General features: G+C 52.5%; 1 protein-coding gene across 4 annotated transcripts in view; it reads left to right on the forward strand.

Moving 5' to 3' along the window:
- Positions 1 to 17,232, forward strand: part of STIM1 (stromal interaction molecule 1) — a 96,336-nt gene that overhangs the window by 66,997 nt on the left and 12,107 nt on the right. For all 4 annotated transcript variants that reach the window (XM_063306039.1, XM_063306036.1, XM_063306037.1 and 1 more), the window contains exons 4-5: positions 5,026 to 5,137; positions 6,642 to 6,757. In XM_063306039.1, the coding sequence (XP_063162109.1) occupies positions 5,026 to 5,137; positions 6,642 to 6,757 (228 nt within the window). The remainder of the gene's footprint in view (positions 1 to 5,025; positions 5,138 to 6,641; positions 6,758 to 17,232) is intronic.

Here is a 17,232-nt window from a genome sequence, read left to right on the forward strand (position 1 = left end):
GCAGAGGTGGGCCTCGTTTTGAGTGTCTCAGCTGGCCTGGGGCAGAGAGCAGCTGTGGAGCCCCCGGTGCCAGCAGGCAGCAAGGGAATGAGGGGGGTTGAGGGGGCTCGGGGGGCTCTCCCTGCGGCCACAAAGGCCGGCTGTTTCCTGCAGCAATAAGGGATCCCTGGCGAGAGACTGAGAGATTTGCTTGGAGGGGAGGAGTCGTTTGTGCCTTCAGCTGGGATGGAGGAGAATCAGGGCCAGAGACTTTGTCCCTTGCCGCACGTCTTCCGAACCCCGCCTCTCCCTTAGGTGGCACTTTCGTTAGGCCCCGGTGGAAGAGAACCTCCGTGGCTCAGGGTTGAACTGTGGAGCCTTGGCGCACGGGTGAGGTTGCCCAGTCGGGTAATGCAACATCTGCAAGGACTTCCGCTTTCATCAGGGCTGTTGCAGATCCAGCGGGAACACCCCCCCCCCGCGTGCTTTTCGGAGCGATGCCCAAATGACCCTGATGTTTGTCTCCTCTACACGGCAGGGTCACGCTCCCTCTTCACCGAGGCATTTGAGGATTTTAAAATCTGTTTCAGAGATTAATAAGTTATTTTGCACCAGAAACTCCCTGGAGTGACTTTCCTGCAGAACCCTGCTGCTCGGCTGGGGCAGTTCAAGAGACTCCTGCTGCCCAGGAACAGGCTCTGCGACCGACCGAGCGCTCGCAAAGGCAGAAGGCTTGGCACTCCAGGAGCAATCAGCAGGTCCTCTGGGCAGCGTCCCAGGCGGCAGGCTGACAGGGGTGCTGAGAGCTTCCTTAGATAACGCGCCTGCTCTCAGCCAGCAGTCCTCACGGCTCGGCTCCTGGTTTTGCTCCCCTTGGTCACCCCCTTAATCTCACCCGCTCCCTCCTCCGTGTTCTGCTTGTCAAGTATCAGCCTTTCTGGAACAGTCCTGTTGGGGGGCCTGTTGCAGCCCAGCCACTACCTGAGTCCCTGCTGCTGCTGCCGCCGCCCCCAGGAAGCGACGGAGCCCTGGAGCCCTGCCAGGAGGGAGGGAGGGAGGGTCCACAGGCAGCCCCAGGCTCCCCTTCCTCAGAGGCATCCCGCAGTTTGCGTGTCTGTTAATTGCAGCCCTGCTCTACTCTGGGGGCCGCTCCTCAGGAGCCCCCGGGGCTGGAGACGGGGCCACAGCAGCAGCAGCAGCGGCAGAAGGGGCTGAGTCCCTCCGGAGAGTCTCTGTCGCCTGCAGCTCTTCTGCAGAGAAGCCTGGGCGTCGCCTGGCGAGCCCCAGCAGGCTCCGGTGAGCCCCTTCTCCCAAAAATTCCGGGCTGAGACTTTCGGCCTCGTGCCCTCCTTTTATGGAAATGGTGCCATTTCCGTAAAGATCTGTGAAACCACCTTAATTCTGTAACCCAAATTTCAAAAATTCCTGTTTTAACTGATGAAGAAAACAAATCGTAAAAGCCTGTACTGAACTGTTGGTTGGCCAGTCGCTTCATAGCAGAATCTTGCAACAGACGTCCTAAACACACCTGGACTGGCTGTTTTTCTGCCGGGAGCTGCAGACGGATCGAGCCAGCGTGCGTCAGAATTCCCCCCTACATTCCTCGCAGAAACATCCCTACTTAATATTTGGTTTGATTTCATGGAGCGTCCACTCCTAAACGTGTGAATTATGGGAGTTAGGCCAGGCCTCTCCCGCCCACTGGGCAGCGTTGAGATGCAGAACTGGGGTCGGAGGGTGCATAAGAAATTGCATTTTGTTCTCCCAGAAAGTAACTCTGCTGTGGTGGTGGAGCCCGTGCTGGGCTATGTGGACCTTGGGACTGATCCAGCTTAGCAAATCCCCCCCTTTCCTTCCTGAAGCTGAATTTCATGTGTGTGTGTGTGTGTTTATAGAGATTGTAGGAAAACAGAAGGGGTGTGCTTCAGTTTCTTGCTTCCTCTAAGCATGGAGATTAAGGCAGGGTGGGGTTTCCTGGTGGGCAAGTCACCCATCAGGGGGCAGAGTGAGCTTGCTTTCCTTGGGAGCTCTGCAGGGTGGGGGAGGCCAGGCAGTCAGAGCAGGAGCTGCAGCTGAAGCGAGTCAGTCAGGCTGCTTTTTAAGTCCCCCCCAGCTGATAAGAAAGGCAAAACGTGGGATTGGTGCAGCTTCTCTGAGCGTGGCTGCTGACTTTTCTGGAGCATGCTCTGGGCTGGAAGGTAGAGGGAGCAGGTCTGCAAGGGACGGTCAATCGAGCAGCCCTCTGGAACACCCCCAAGGCTTTTCCACCTTGCAGGCCACTCCATCCCATAGTCAGATTCCCGCTTGTGGTGGCTGCTCAAAAGTAAAAGCTGCGCAAGTCTCAGTAAAAGTGCTGAGCCTCTGCGGACCCCAGCAGCACCTTGGAACGGAAGAGTCTCCCGCAGGCCCCTTGAGGCTTTCCCTCCCAGGCAGACAGCTGGGCTGTCCAGCCTCTGCTCCGAGCCGTCCAGCAAAGGGGAGCCCGTTTCCTCTCCAGTTGTTGGTTCAGCCATTGAACCGCTCTCCTCTGGTGAGGAATTTTTTTCCAAGAGTCGGCTGCTTTGATTCCACGTTCTGCCCTCCGGCAGCAGGGAGGTGGCTTTCCAGCCCCTGCCGCCAGCTGGGCTGCGAGGCTCGTTCCCGCCTTGGCTCGCTGCGGATTTTAAACCGTGGCTCAGTATCGGTTTTATGCTTTGCGGTTGCAGATAATTTGGGGGAAGCCTCTGAGCATCCTGCGCGTGCAACGTGAGGCGGCAGGAAGGCAGGTCTGGAGTGCTGTGTGTCCTCTGTGGGAAGAGGGCGGTCGGTCTTCTCTCCCGAAGACGGTTCTTTGGGAAGAGACCGGCTCATTTCTAATATGCCGCCTTTGATTTTTGTCCTGTTGTGCTTCGTCCCTCTCTCCCCTCTGCCTCTTGAATGTTCTTCTTTGAGCAGCTGGTACTAGAAAGGGAGGCACTTTTCTGATGCTGCAGAGTGTAGAAGTTGCTTGCGTGGGGAGCTGGCCGGCCAGCTGGCTGAATTCATGACAGTCGTGGCAGGGATGGGTCCGGCCAAGGGTTTCTTTCTAACTGCCCAGGTGCTCCGGATTGGCAGGAAGGCCTGCCCTTCTCGCTCCTTCCCATCTCCCCAGGCAGACTCTGGGGCCAGCTCCCCGTGCCTGCTGGCCAGAGAAAGGTCAGCTGCCCACCAGACTCTCCCAGGCAGAACCAGATGGAGAAATCCCGTGGTCCTTCAGTCTTTCTGGCCCCCTCCTCCTGCTGATGCCCCACAGCGACTACGGCCAGTGTGTTGGATCAAAAGCAGGTCTGGCTAGAGCAGATCCGGCATGGCCGGCCTTCTGAGGAGCCTGTGGCTTACTAGGTAGCTGGGCACCTCCTGCCTTTGTACTCCTTTTTTTTTTTCCTGCTAAAGCTCAGATGATCAGGGGGTCTCTTGGGTTCTTCCCACTTTTAAATCAGCCTGGGCTGCTCAGAAACGTTGGTGGCATTTGTCCAGTTGTGCGGGGGGGGGGAAGCAGCTGGAGGGCCCCTTCCCCCTGTTTGTCCTTCCAGCCTCCCTCGCAGGAGAGTTGGAGAACGGACCGAACACCCCTCCTCTTCTATGTCATGTTTGTAAGCTCTGTGTGTGTGTGTGTGTGTGTGTGTGTGTGAGAGAGAGAGAGAGAGAGAGAGAGAGAGATAACCAGTGCAAACTAGCACAGAATTAACTTTGAAAAGGACCGGGAGGACAATTTTCCTTTTTAATGATCTGCACAACTATAAAAGTCAATAAAGGCAATTGTGGCCATTGAAACGCTTTGCTCTGTTTATTCTTAGATTTGTTTTCATTCCCAAATCACCATTCATCACAGACATTTGTATTTTATGACAAGTGTAGAAAGTAGGATTAAAGCTGTTTGTCTCCCAGGATCTACCAGGCTGTGCTTTTCAATGTGCAGAAAACGTTTTAAACTGAGTCTTCTTATTCCTAAGACATGGGCAGGGGGGGCAGGGGGCTCAGGAGTGCCCTTGATGGGCTGGGGGGGTCTCATATGGCCGGGCACGTGCTGCAAGAAGCTGGCTTTACAAGGGCTGGCTCATGTTTCTCCAGTGTAAGGCTCCCCCCACCACTGATCCCCGAGTTGGTGAGATTCTCCTATCCTTGATTCCACAGTAAGTGATACCAGGTCGAAGTCTGCGATGCCCTTGGCCAATCCCTCCCCTGTCCTGGTTCGGACGTCTGTTGAATGACGCTGCCCTGATCCCAGGATCAGCCAGGGGTGGGCCTGGCTTTCCTGCCCTCCCTCTGCAGTGCATTGAGTGCCGGGGTGGGGGGAGAACGGGTGGGTCTCCATCATCCCAAGACTCCCTCCTGAGCCCTTTCTTTCTATTCCCTGTTTATTGTAACCGCAGCTGGCTAAATAAATACAAATAGAAGGGAGCATGTATTTTGACTTACTTTCAGGGCAAGTCATCATGAGAAGCTGAGTGATCCCCATTAATGCTACCTGGGATGGGATACTTGGATGGGAGACCACCACAAGCCCCTGGCTGCAGGCTAGATGGGAAATTGGAAAAACACCCCCCAAGGTAGCAGTGGCAATCCACCTTCTTTCTGTGGTTAGGAAAACCACAGGGTTGTGTCCACGGGCAACTTAAGGGAGGCCGCGCATACCTCCTGCTTTTATACCTGCGATGGACTGCAGTAACACAGCAGGTTCTCAGGAAGTGGGAGCACTTTCCAAGGAGGCGGCCGAGACAGGAGACAGTGCAGCCTGGAGCTGGATGGCGGGGAGAGGAAGAGACTTGGGGTTAGAGTAAAGCAGGTTTAGACTGGCAAGGTTCTGTCTGTACGGTACAGGCAAATGAAGAGCTGGACTTTGGCTGGATTGCTTCGACGCGGTTCTTGGGCTGAGCCTGACAGTGCCAGAGCAAAACACGTGGGTTGCTGGGGTGTGAGAGGCGGGCAAGTGCAAACCTTCGGGCCTGCTTGTTTCAGAGACTCTGGAATTTCACGCCAGGGGGTCCCTCACTCTGGGCGTGTCTGTGCTTTTCCCCACTTCTGCAGTGTACAACTGGACAGTCGAGGAGGTCGTGCAGTGGCTGATCACCTACGTGGAGCTGCCCCAGTATGAAGAAACCTTCCGGAAGCTGCAGCTCACGGGTCACGCCATGCCCAGGTCAGCCTGCGTTTCTCGAGGCTGGGGGCATCGAGACCCGCCGCCGAGAACGGGGTTCGGTATGGCAGCTGGGGGGGAGACGGCTGTTACATGAGGCTGCCGGTGCTCCCGAGAGGCCCCTGGCTGCTTCCCCGACCAACCGTCTGCTTTGCTAGACAGGTTTTCCTCTCTCCTTTTCACACCGGTGCTGTCAGCTGTTGGGTGCCCCTGGATGCCTGTGCGTAGACTTTTGAATGTTGGCCTTTCCTGTGGCTGGCCAAGGAGGCACCTTTCGCTGAGAGACGTGCAGAGTTTGTTTTTCAAAGCGAGGCTGCTCCCTTAGGGTAGCAGTACTAAGCAGAGATAAATTGCAAATGCAGATGAATATGAGAGCATGTAAACAAATAAGCGTTTCCTCTCTCGTGTTATTCCACCCAGGAAACCTTGATAATTGGATGGATTAAAAAAAAAAACCTAATACTTTTCAACACCCCAAAAGCTGTGTGAACTCTTCATATTCTAAAGTGGAATTACAATTATTCTCTGCCACTCTTGGTTCCTCCTATGAAATTCCACTTTTATGCTCTGGGGCAGGAGAAAATGCTCCTTGGAAGTTACAGGAAGCTTGGAAGATGGAAATCCAGTGAAGTCAGTTAAGCTTGATGAAGGAACACGAACTGTGCAAAGCCTACTGGCACGTCTGCCCTGGAATCCCCAGGCTTCCACAGGAGATTTGCACAGCCAGAGAACAGAACAACCGAAAAAAGGGGGGTGGGCATTGGCACGGTGGGTGTGGTTGTGAAGAACAGCAGAGAGAGGGCCTCTGCTCTCTCCTGCTACAGGGGAAGGAGGGGCTGGACAAGAGGCAGGCTTGAGGCTCCCCAGAGGACTTCCCCAACCTGCTACCCTCCATTCCTGAAAGGAGCCATGATTCAGGGTGCCAGATTGGGAAAGTGCATTCAGGACGTGTCGAGGCAGGCGCGCACACCCAGGAGACCCCTGACGGCCTCCAGAAGAGCTCTGGCAGGGTCGGGCTGGGTGGCCTGGGGACCTGAGGCTGCCTTTGGCTCAGCTGGCAAACTGCCCAGTGGGAAATAACTGCCCTACCTTGGGCCACTGGCCTTCCCCCATGAGGGAGGGGATCTGGCAGGGGTCCGCCTCTTCTCCATCGTTCCAGAAGCTGGCCAGGTGTTCCCACCTCTCTTCTCACCCCTGTGCTGTTGAGGTGCTAGAGGCCAAGTTCCTGGATTTGGGAACTCTGCAAAGATCCCCAGTATTGACATTTCCTGTTCTATGAAGTATAGTTTAGAGCAGAATTCCCCAGCAAGCTGGCTGGGGCATTCTGGGAGTTGAAGTCCACCCATCTTCAAGTGGCCAAGGTTGAGAAATTTTGGTTTAGAGGTTGCCCTTAAATCCTTGAGAAGAGCGAGGAAGCTGCTTAAGGGGGCTCACCCTGCCCTTTTCGTTCTGACCTTCCCTGTTCTTAAGCGGAGGCCTGGTCTCTCCCTCTTGTTCCTCCTTGCAGGTTGGCAATCACCAACACCACCATGACGGGGACGGTCCTGAAGATGACGGACAGGAGCCACCGGCAGAAGCTGCAACTTAAAGCCCTGGATACGGTGCTCTTTGGCCCGCCCCTCCGTGAGTGACCCCACTTGGTCCAGGGACTGTGGAGAGGGGAGTGGGGACCCTTCCCAAGTCCTCACACCAGACTCCGATCACCCTTGGCTAAGTGTGCCAAGAAATTGTGGGAATGGCGGTTCAGTCACTTGGAAGGGCTGGTAGGCAGCTAGACTACACTTCCCAGCAGCCCCGAAGCTGGTGTCTTCACTCCTTGTGGCTTGGCTGTTGCACTTGTGGGAAAGCCTGACCGGCTGTGAGTGTGACCATAGCTGTTTGAGGCTTGTAACTCTCCAGTGAGGGCCAGCTACGGCTGTTTTCCTGATCTTCTTGTTTGGGCATGAGGAAGCGGAGGAGAAAGTGCGTGATGACTGCCCCTCGGTGGTGGGACCTCTTTTTCTTGGACGTGTGCTCAAGAAATTTATTTTAAATTTGGTTGGGTGGCAAGCAGTGCTCCTGCCTTTCCATCATTGACTTGGTTCTTTGCTGGCTTACTGATTTATGTTTTAAACTTTCACTTCATCCCTTAGAGCCCATTTGAATAAGCTTTTGGTTTGGAAGTGGTTGTGATGGATGCTGTGCTTCACAAACAACCCTGTGATTCTACTTCATTTTTAAAATCCGTAGCCAGAGAATCCTGGCTACGGATTTTAAAAGTCCAGTCGCGTTGCTTCTTTTGCATCCCATTTCATAGGCGTGGACTTCCAGATCACGGCTTTCGCCCTTTGACGGCAAAAAGTGGGGGAGAGGTTTGGGGAACGGAGTGGGCAGGAAGGAGGGTGCTGTGGGGAAGAGCTTGCCCAGAACCATCTGGGGCTTTGATCACATAGTCGAGGCTGCCATCTTTACTCTTTTGACCCCCTTCCTGTAGACCCCTCTGGCTGGCCTCCTTGCTGAGAAGGCTTGCCTACAGGCTGCATCAGCTGAAAAGAGAAACCTTTCTAGCTGTGTATTGCATACTTTGGAAGAGCCCCCTTGAAAAGGCTGCACCCCTCACTCCCCAAGAAGGGTGCTTGAGAGCGGGGAGTCGCAGAAGGCCGCCCCAAACCGCTGTCAGTTGAACTGGGATGCCCCCTAGAAGGTGGAGGCACGGGTTGGGTAACCCGTGGGGTAAACGTTGATGGCCGGTGCAGAAGACTCAAGAGCCAGGTTCCTTGTTGCTGGGCATGATGCGGGGGGGTGGGGGTAGGGGTTATGAATGTGGGGGGCCTCCTTGTTTGATCTTGGGCTTGGGCCCCTCTGGGAGGGCCCATTCCAGGCACCTGCCCTAAGGCGGTGTTGGGGGCCTCACATTGTCCCAAGCGTGGATAAAGATCCAGAGAAGTTCCCAAAGAGGTCATGTGCTACCCTCAGAGAACTTTTCACAGGCTTGATACTGCAGTGCTGCCAAGAGAGGACTTAGTTAGCGAAGTAGGCTCTCCTTCAGAGAAACGGAAGCTGCTGGTGGGGTGATCCCAAGATTCATCAGGAAAGCTCTTGAAACGTGGGTCCCCCTGCACTCAGTCAGGAGGCCAAGTCATGCAGGGTGTTACTGCTCTTGATGCTGACCCGGTTCCATCTTGGCCCGTGTTTCTGTTGGGGGGGCAGATCCAGGGCAGCTGCGTTTCTGGCCCTTCTGATCACCATCCCTCGTGGTCTGACCAGCAACTGTAGCTTAGGGCTCTTAGGTTGAGGAAGGGGGCGCTGAAGCTGCTTGGCCTAAGCCTCCCTTGAGCGCAGGGGGAAACTGGCTTCGTTTTGTTTTCTGGTTGCATTACCTGGTACGTGTGCGTGTGTGTGTATCTGGTTTGGAATTCACCTTTTATTCTGTGTGTTCCTGTTTAATCACCAGGAAGCTAAAAATACCCTCTGAAGAAGTAAATGAAGCGTGTCTGGCTAGGCTGGAGTTTCTTTAGGATTTTTTACAGGAGGGCTGGCAATCCAGTCCGTTCAAATACATTTACCGTGAATTTGATGTTTACAGACTTAATCTTGTGTTTATCTCTCTGTGTGTCGGCCTAAAGGAAGACTTTAGAGAAAGGATTGAGACAGCTCTAATGGGATTATTACTGCATCTGTATGTTCTTCTGTTACTGAAAGTTTTCCCTCTTTGTGGAGTTGTGTATGCAATGGCTTATTGGTCAGTCATACAATTGGGACCGGAACTTCCATTGCTAAGCGAGGCGGCCATTAAGTGAGTCACACCTGATTTTACGACCTTTTTTGCCATAGTCAAAAATCAATCGTGGTCAAGTGAATCACCATGGTCGTTAAGTGAATCACGTGGTTGTTAAGTGAATCTGGCTTCCCCCATTGACTTTGCTTGTCAGAAGCCAGCTGCGAAGGTCGCAAATGGCAATCATGGGACCCCGGGACGCTGCAAGTGTTGTAAATACATGCCAGTTGCCAAGTGCCTGAATTTTGATCATGTGACCGCAGGGATGCTGCAGTGGTCGTAAGTGCGAGGACCAGCCGTAAGTCACTTTTTTCAGCACCTTGGTAACTTTGAATGGTTGCTAAACAAATGGTTGTAAGTCGAGGCCTACCTGTACTAGTACTTCCCAACTTTATAAATCTGTTTATAGTGCAAGTGGATACCTTAGTCCTCTTTCCATTTTATGTTTATTTGCCATTTTGCCTGGAGCACTTCCTTTCAATGCTCCGCATCAACCACTTCTTGAAAGAAAGAGGTGCTTCTAAACCGACTGCGTGAATCAGGCTGGACATCCACCCGGGTCGTCTGCAGGGTCTTCCAAGGGCGTTGAGGAAGGGGGCGGTTGAAGAGCCAAGGGAGTGCTGATGCTTCCTCCAGACCTCTTTTTCCTTGGGATTCCCGGCACCTGCAACCGACCCCGCTCGGGGGGAGCAAGACCCCCTCTTTCTCTCGGCAGTGCTGTAGGAGCAGCGCCAGTCACGGGTGGTAGGAAGAGCCGCCTCTTCCCCAACTAACCAGTTTCATTTAAAGGCCCAGCTTTCGTGAGCTGTAGCAGCCTTTCATTAAAAGGCATTAGTCAGAAACGGGGCTGCCGGGCTCTTTCTGATCCTTTCTGTTTGGTATGCAGAGGGCAAGGAATAGCATGAGGCTCTGGTTGAGAGAATTGCAGGGCTCCTTGGGGGCTAAAATCAAAGCTTTTTGCTGGTGGCTGGGGGGTTTCTTTCCCGAGAGAGCCTCAGGGTTGTCCCTCCCTGCTCTGAAGAGGACTTGGGGTGCCCTGAACCACCTGGTTGGGGAATTCTGGGCGTTGAAGTCCAGGCATCTTAAAATGGCCGAGGTTGAGAAACGCTGCATTGGTATGTGGAACCCAGCAGGGCTGGGATTTGGGATGGCAGCCTGGCTGCAAATGGAAAACGGTGCATGGTTTGCAGGACCGGATTGCTCCCCATGCAGAACTCTCGGCTTGGATGGGCCCCTTGAGTCCAACCTGCTGTTCTGGGCTGGAAGGCCCGGATGGATGGATGGATGGATGGATGGCTGTCTCATCTCCCCTGGAACATTTTTTGCAGAGGAGACCCCATCTCTTCTCTGGGTGGTTAGTTTTGTGGTGCAGGCAGTATCCATCAGCGTGGCCCGATACCACTGTATCAACTTCTGGCTTTCTGGGCCTGGATGAGCAGCTCTGTCTGTCGGTGTTGAGTCCGCAGAACTGATTTGATGCCATGCTGGTCTGATCTGATCTGCTTCCAACAGTTTTCTTTCCATCTTTTTGGTCGCTTAGTTATTAAGCGCGTTGACATAAGAATTTGTTGTTGTTGTTTATTCGTTTAGTCGCTTCCGACTCTTCGTGACTCCATGGACCAGCCCACGCCAGAGCTTCCTGTCGGTCGTCAACACCCCCAGCTCCCCAGGGACGAGTCCGTCACCTCTAGAATATCATCCACCCACCTTGCCCTTGGTCAGCCCCTCTTTCTTTTGCCCTCCACTCTCCCCAGCATCAGCATCTTCTCCAGGGTCTCCTGTCTTCTCATTGTGTGGCCAAAGTATTTCAGTTTTGCCTTTAATATCATTCCCTCAAGTGAGCAGTCTGGCTTTATTTCCTGGAGGATGAACTGGTTTGATCTTCTTGCAGTCCAAGGCACTCTCAGAATTTTCCTCCAACACCACAGTTCAAAAGCATCGATCTTCCTTCGCTCAGCCTTCCTTATGGTCCAGCTCTCGCAGCCATGTGTTACTACGGGGAACATCATTGCTTTCACTATGTGGGCCTTTGTTGTCAGTGTGATGTCTCTGCTCTTAACTATTTCATCGAGATTGGTCATTGCTCTTCTTCCAAGGATTAAGCATCTTCTGATTTCCTGACTGCAGTCAGCATCTGCAGTCATCTTCGCACCTAGAAATACAAAGTTTTTCACTGCTTCTACATTTTCTCCCTCTATTGCCAGTTATCAATCAAGCTGGTTGCCATAATCTTGGTTTTGTTGAGGTTTAGCTGCAAGCCAGCTTTTGCACTTTCTTCTTTCACCTTCATCATAAGGCTCCTCAGTTCCTCTTCGCTTTCAGCCATCAAAGTGGTATCATCTGCATATCTGAGATTGTTAATGTTTCTTCCAGCGATTTTAACTCTAGCCTTGGATTCCTCAAGCCCAGCATGTCGCATGATGTGTTCTGCGTACAAGTTGAATAGGTAGGGTGAGAGTAGACAGCCCTGCCGTACTCTCCCAATCTTAAACCAGTCCGTTGTTCTGTGGTCTGTTCTTACTGTTGCTACTTGGTCGTTATACAGATTCTTCAGGAGGCATACAAGATGACTTGGTATCCCCATACCGCTAAGAACTTGCCACAATTTGTTATGGTCCACACAGTCAAAGGCTTTAGAATAGTCAATAAAACAGAAAGAGATGTTTTTCTGAAACTCCCTGGCTTTTTTCATTATCCAGCAGATATTGGCAATTTGGTCCCTAGTTCCTCTGCCTTTTCTAAACCCAGCTTGTACATCTGGCAATTCTCGCTCCATGAATTGCTGAAGTCTACCTTGCAGGATCTTGAGCATTACCTTACTGGCATGTGAAATGAGTGCCACTGTTCGATAGTTTGAAGATTCTTTAGTGTTCCCCTTTTTTGGTATGGGGATATAAGTTGATTTTTTCCAGTCTGATGGCCATCCTTGTGTTTTCCAAATTTGCTGGCATATAGCATGCATTACCTTGACAGCATCATCTCGCAAGATTTTGAACAGTTCAGCTGGGATGCCGTTGTCTCCTGCTTCCTTGTTATTAGCAATGCTTCTTAAGGCCCACTCAACCTCACTCTTCAGGATGTCTGGCTCTAGCTCACCGACCACACCGTCAAAGCTATCCCCGATATTGTTATCCTTCCTATACAGGTTTTCTGTATATTCTTGCCACCTTTTCTTGATCTCTTCTTCTTCTGTTAGGTCCTTGCCATCTTTGTTTTTGATCATACCCATTTTTGCCTGGAATTTACCTCCAATGTTTCTAATTTTCTGGAAGAGGTCTCTTTCCTTCCTATTCTATTGTCTTCTTCCACTTCCGCACATAGCTTGTTTAAAAATAATTCCTTATCTCTTCTGGCTAACCTCTGGAATTTTGCATTTAATTGGGCATATCTCCCCCTATCACTGTTGCCTTTTGCTTTCCTTCTTTCTTGGGCTACTTCTAGTGTCTCAGCAGACAGCCATTTTGCCTTCTTGGTTTTCTCTTTCTTTGGGTTGTATTTTGTTGCCGCCTCCTGAACAATGTTGCGAACTTCTGTCCAGAGTTCTTCCGGGACCCTATCTACTAAGTCCAGTCCCTTATTCTATTCTTCACCTCCACTGCATATTCCTTAGGAATATTAGTGAGCTCCTATCTAGCTGATCTGTGGGTCTTCCCTAATCTCTTTAGTCTGATCCTAAATTGTGCAAGAAGAAGTTCGTGATCGGAACTACAGTCAGCTCCAGGCCTTGTTTTTACTGACTGTACAGATGTCCGCCACCTTTGGCTGCAAAGGATGTAGTCAATCTGATTTCGGTGTTGTCCATCTGGGGAAGTCCACGTATAAAGCCGTCTCTTAGGTTGTTGGAAGAGAGTGTTTGTTATGCAGAGTGAGTTGTCTTGGCAAAATTCTATCAGCCTATGTCCTGCTTTGTTTTGTTCTCCCAGGCCATGCTTACCTGTAATTCCAGGTGTCATTTGACTGCCCACCTTAGCATTCCAGTCTCCTGTGATGAAAATAACATCTCTTTTAGGCGTGTTGTCCAGTAGGTGCTGCAGATCCTCATAGAACTGCTCTACTTCAGCTTCTTCAGCATCTGTGGTTGGGGCGTATATTTGGATCACTGTGATGTTAGATGGCTTGCCCTGAATTCGAATTGAGATCATTCGATTGTTTTTTGGGTTGTATCCAAGCACTGCTTTAGCCACTTTACTATTAATTATGAAGGCTACTCCATTTCTTCTGTGGTCCTCTTGTCCACAGTAGTAGATCTGGTGGTCATTTGATGTGAAGTGGCCCATCCCAGTCCATTTCAGTTCACTGACGCCCAGAATGTCTATCTTTAATCTTGACATCTCCCCAATAACCACATCCAATTTGCCCTGGCTCATAGATCTTACATTCCAGGTTCCAATGGTGTGTTGATCCTTAGAACATCAGATTCGCCGTTCACCACCAGCACCGTCGGCTGCTAGCCGTCCTTTCGGCTTTGAGCTAGCTGCGTCATCACGTCTGGGGCTAGTTGAGCTCATCCTCTGTTCCTCCCCAGTAGCATTTTGACCATCTTCCGACCTGGGGGTCTCATCTTCCGATGGCATACCGACATATCTCTGGTTGTACTGATCCATTGAGTTTTCACAGCAAGAATACTGGGGTGGGTTGCCATTACCTTCCCCAGGGATCGCATTTAGTCTGACCTCTCTGTCATGACCTTCCCGTCTTGGGTGGCCCTTCACGGTTTAGCTCATGGCATCACTGAGGTGCTCAAGCTCCAGCACCACGACAAGGTCACAATCCTTTGCTGAAATGACATAAGAATGCGTGTACTTCATTCCCAGCTCGGGAGAGAGGTGGGCCTGATGGGCAGAGGGGGAGATGGTGCCCTGGCCGGATGATCCACTTGAATGTACTGTTTCATTTGCTCTGCAAATGTAGCTTGACTTAAGAAGCCGCTTCTATTGTGGCTTCCAAAACGTGTGTGAGCTGCGATGTTTTTCCCTGAGAAGCTGGTGGAAACAGTGGGCAGGACCGGAGATCTCCCTGGGGAAGGGCTGAGCCTGGATCATTCGATGCTGTTTGCTTTTGTCTGAGGAATGGATTCGTCGGCCCCCTTAAGGATCTGCCTTGGATGTGTAGTTCACTTAGTCTCTACAGTCCTGGGGGCTGCATCTTGACTGTCAAGCGCTTCCCTTGAGGCTGGTGCTCAGTAGCTCTTCTCGCGGAGGTCCGGGCTGCCTATGGAAGGCCAGTGGCCATCGTGCTTTGGACAGCCGTGCCCGCACTGATGGCAGGTTAGGGGAATTAAGCTGCCGAAGAAATGGGGCTCAGTGAGGCTTCCCTGCAGCGGGAGGAGTGGGGGTGTGATGATAACCATAGATCCCCGTTCAGTGATGAGGACTTGGATGGATCAGAACGCAAAGAGTCCTCTCGGCCTCCCCAGCTCGATCGTGTCGCAGCAAGAACGGGGGCCAGAGGGGAGATGGTGACACTGGCTTGACACAGAAGAAGTGCTCGGTCAGTCTGAAGACTGAACAAACAACCAAGTGGAAGTCGAGTGTTTGTGTGAATGGCCTGGCAGATTTGGGACAATGGGTGCTTGTTGGGCCCCTGGGGCTGAAAGATCAGAGACCTGTGCCAAGGAGTTGGGCTTCAGGTGGACACTGCAGAACACTGCAGAGATGATTGTGCAAGGTTTTCTTGTTTGTGCTTTTGCTGGGGGTTGTGTGTGTGTGTGTGTTGGGCACTTGTAGAAAATACCATCTTTAGGAGGTTCCTGGAAGACAGGAATCCTTCCTTTGTGGAACCTGTTGGCAAACATGGATGTGCTTTAACAGAGGATCCCATGCAACTCCAGCAGAGTATAGGAAGCTTCATGAGTCTTGTCAAACCAGAACCCAACCTAGCTGAGCGTTTCTTCTTCAGATGCTCTTCTGAGTAACTTGGGTGAGAGCCAGTTCCGCCATACCAAGGTGGTCCTACTTGGGGTTCCTTTCGCTGGCCACAGGCTGGGCAGGAGGAAGCCCATCTTCACTGGCTGACCTATCATTGGCCGCCCTCAACAAGCCGGCTGGATGTTGCTCCATTGTGAGTAGGAGTAGAAACTGGTCCAAGGAAGCTGGCAACCCGGGTGGGTGGGTGGGCTGTGATGCCTCTTGGGAGCCTGTTCTCATCCTGTGGGTTTCGCAACATGTGCCCTGTGGCAGGAGGTGGGACAGGCTGAGAACTGGAGCTGGAAGGCCTCTCTCCTTTGGCTGACAACCCACCCCCAGAAGGGTCCCTTCCCCTGCCTGGCCTATGGACGTGTGTGAGGGGCTGCCTTGGCTGCAGGTCTGAGGGAAGGCCCCAGGTCTGTTGGAAGGTGCTGCATCCTGGTTTCCTGGCCAGCCTTGAGCAGGCTTTGGAAATGGCACTGAAAGTGCAGGGCAGCCTGAGAAAGGCCTGGGCAGGGCCATTCTCCTCTCCTTGGGGCCTGCTCCAGCATCCCTGTCACATGGTGCTTGCTCCCCAGGGTTGCCCGCCATTTCTTTACACCCCCAGAGCGCTGCAGACGTGGTTTGTCCAGGAAGGGCAGTGCTGGATCATGAAGTACAGAATCCTGGAGACGTGAGGAAGGAAGCGAAGGCAGGGGCTCTTAAGAGGAGGGACTTGGCTGGCTAAAGAGAAGCGTAGACTTGGACATGTCCCTTGAGGCCCCGGAGGAGTCCCAGTTGCAGCTTTGTGCTCGGCTGGCTGTCCTGCTTCTGCTCAGGCCTGTCCGGGGGAGGGACATGCCTGCCTCTCTGGGTCATGGCTTCCACTGTCAAATTGCGCTCCTGTTAGGAAGCATTTTGCTGGCATCTGCCTTCCCAGCACAGAAATCCCTTTTCCTGTCTTCTGCACTTGGGGGTACGCGATGTCTGCTGGGATTGGCAGTTGCCAGCTTGGGAGGGTCAAGAAGGCAACCTCCACCCCCCTGTGCAGACCCAGAGGTGATATCTCAGTGGCAGTGCCAGAAGGTGTACTCTTAAGTTTTCCCGAGGATGGGCAGAAGACAGCTCCAAGGGCCAGAACGCGGCATTTGGAGAGTTTGCCAGGGAGGAATGGTCTGGCGGGGGAGTCTGATGCTCGAGTGGTTGTGTGGAAGGGCACAGGGCTGAGCCACAGACTCACTCCAGGTGAGAGGGAGGTCTGGCATGAGGATCCGGACAAGCCGAAGGGACAGAACCCCAGGGAGGAGGACCACAATTGACCCACGTGGATCTCAGACCCGTGGAGCCCTCTGACGGACGAGTCACACTTCGTGTGGGGACACAGCTGTGACTCCGTGTTCTGGAGCGGCACTCGGAGCAAGGCATTAGTTTCTGCTGACCGACTGAGAGGAGCTGCTTGTTTCCAGGGGATCGTTGCCTGAGGGATCCGACTGTGAGTCACCAGCTGTAGGCTGAGCCCACGGGCATCCCCGGGCATCAGCGGGTCCTCTTTAAGGCTTGCATGCTGCTCAGAGGGTTATGCCCTCACTCCATATGGCTGACAAATGGCAAAGAAAGGAATTCTGCTTGCCATTACACTCTTTTACGTGAAGAATCTGTAAGCCAGTTCGGTAGACACAATGCAATTGTGCTGCATTAACAATAACAGGGCTGAATGAAGAACAAAGTAACTTGGCAATACGTGGTACAGAAAGGTTAGCCGTCTCTCCCTACTGTTCAAAAAACAGTGTTTGTTTTTTTTGATGTGAAAATCTAGAACCTCCTTCCTTCCTTTATCTTCTTGTGAACTGAAACATTCCTAATCTCTTCATAAAGTGCACTTTGGGCTACTTCCAGGCCAATGGCTGTAAGTTCACTGGGACACTCCTTATTGGTGGATGCCCACAAGGCTTTCTGACTTCCCTTGTCCAAAACTCATGGACAACCCTACCCCTGGAGTTGTGGCTTGGCCAGTCACCATTCCTTAGCCACTGGTTTTAACCGAGCTAAAGCAGCATGGCTGTAATCCTCCAAAATCCAAATGGGTATACCTTGAAATTAGCTCTTGGAGCTGCATGTCTGAAGGTGGCTTAGACATCACAGCCAAGCCCAGGATGGCTTCTCTGTTAGAGATGAAGCAGAAGTGTCTAAGTTTCGGATAATTTCGACAGAAATGTTTGGGGGCAGATGTACTCAGCTCCTTGCTGCTCCAGAGAAACGGGTGGTCTCTGCACCTGTGAAGATACCTGCTGATTCTGCCTAGCCATTCTGTGCCTGGGAGCCGGCTTCTAGGAGGGGCTGTTGTCCCAGACCGGAGAACTCGCCTTGCCTGGAATCCAGCTGGCAGGAGGTCGTCCTCCGGGTCAGATCAAAGCGGGCAGAGGAAAGGAAGGGAAGGGGGTGGGCGTGTCTCCTTG

Source organism: Candoia aspera, chromosome 5 (assembly GCF_035149785.1).
Source record: "Candoia aspera isolate rCanAsp1 chromosome 5, rCanAsp1.hap2, whole genome shotgun sequence".
Taxonomy (NCBI): domain Eukaryota; kingdom Metazoa; phylum Chordata; class Lepidosauria; order Squamata; family Boidae; genus Candoia; species Candoia aspera.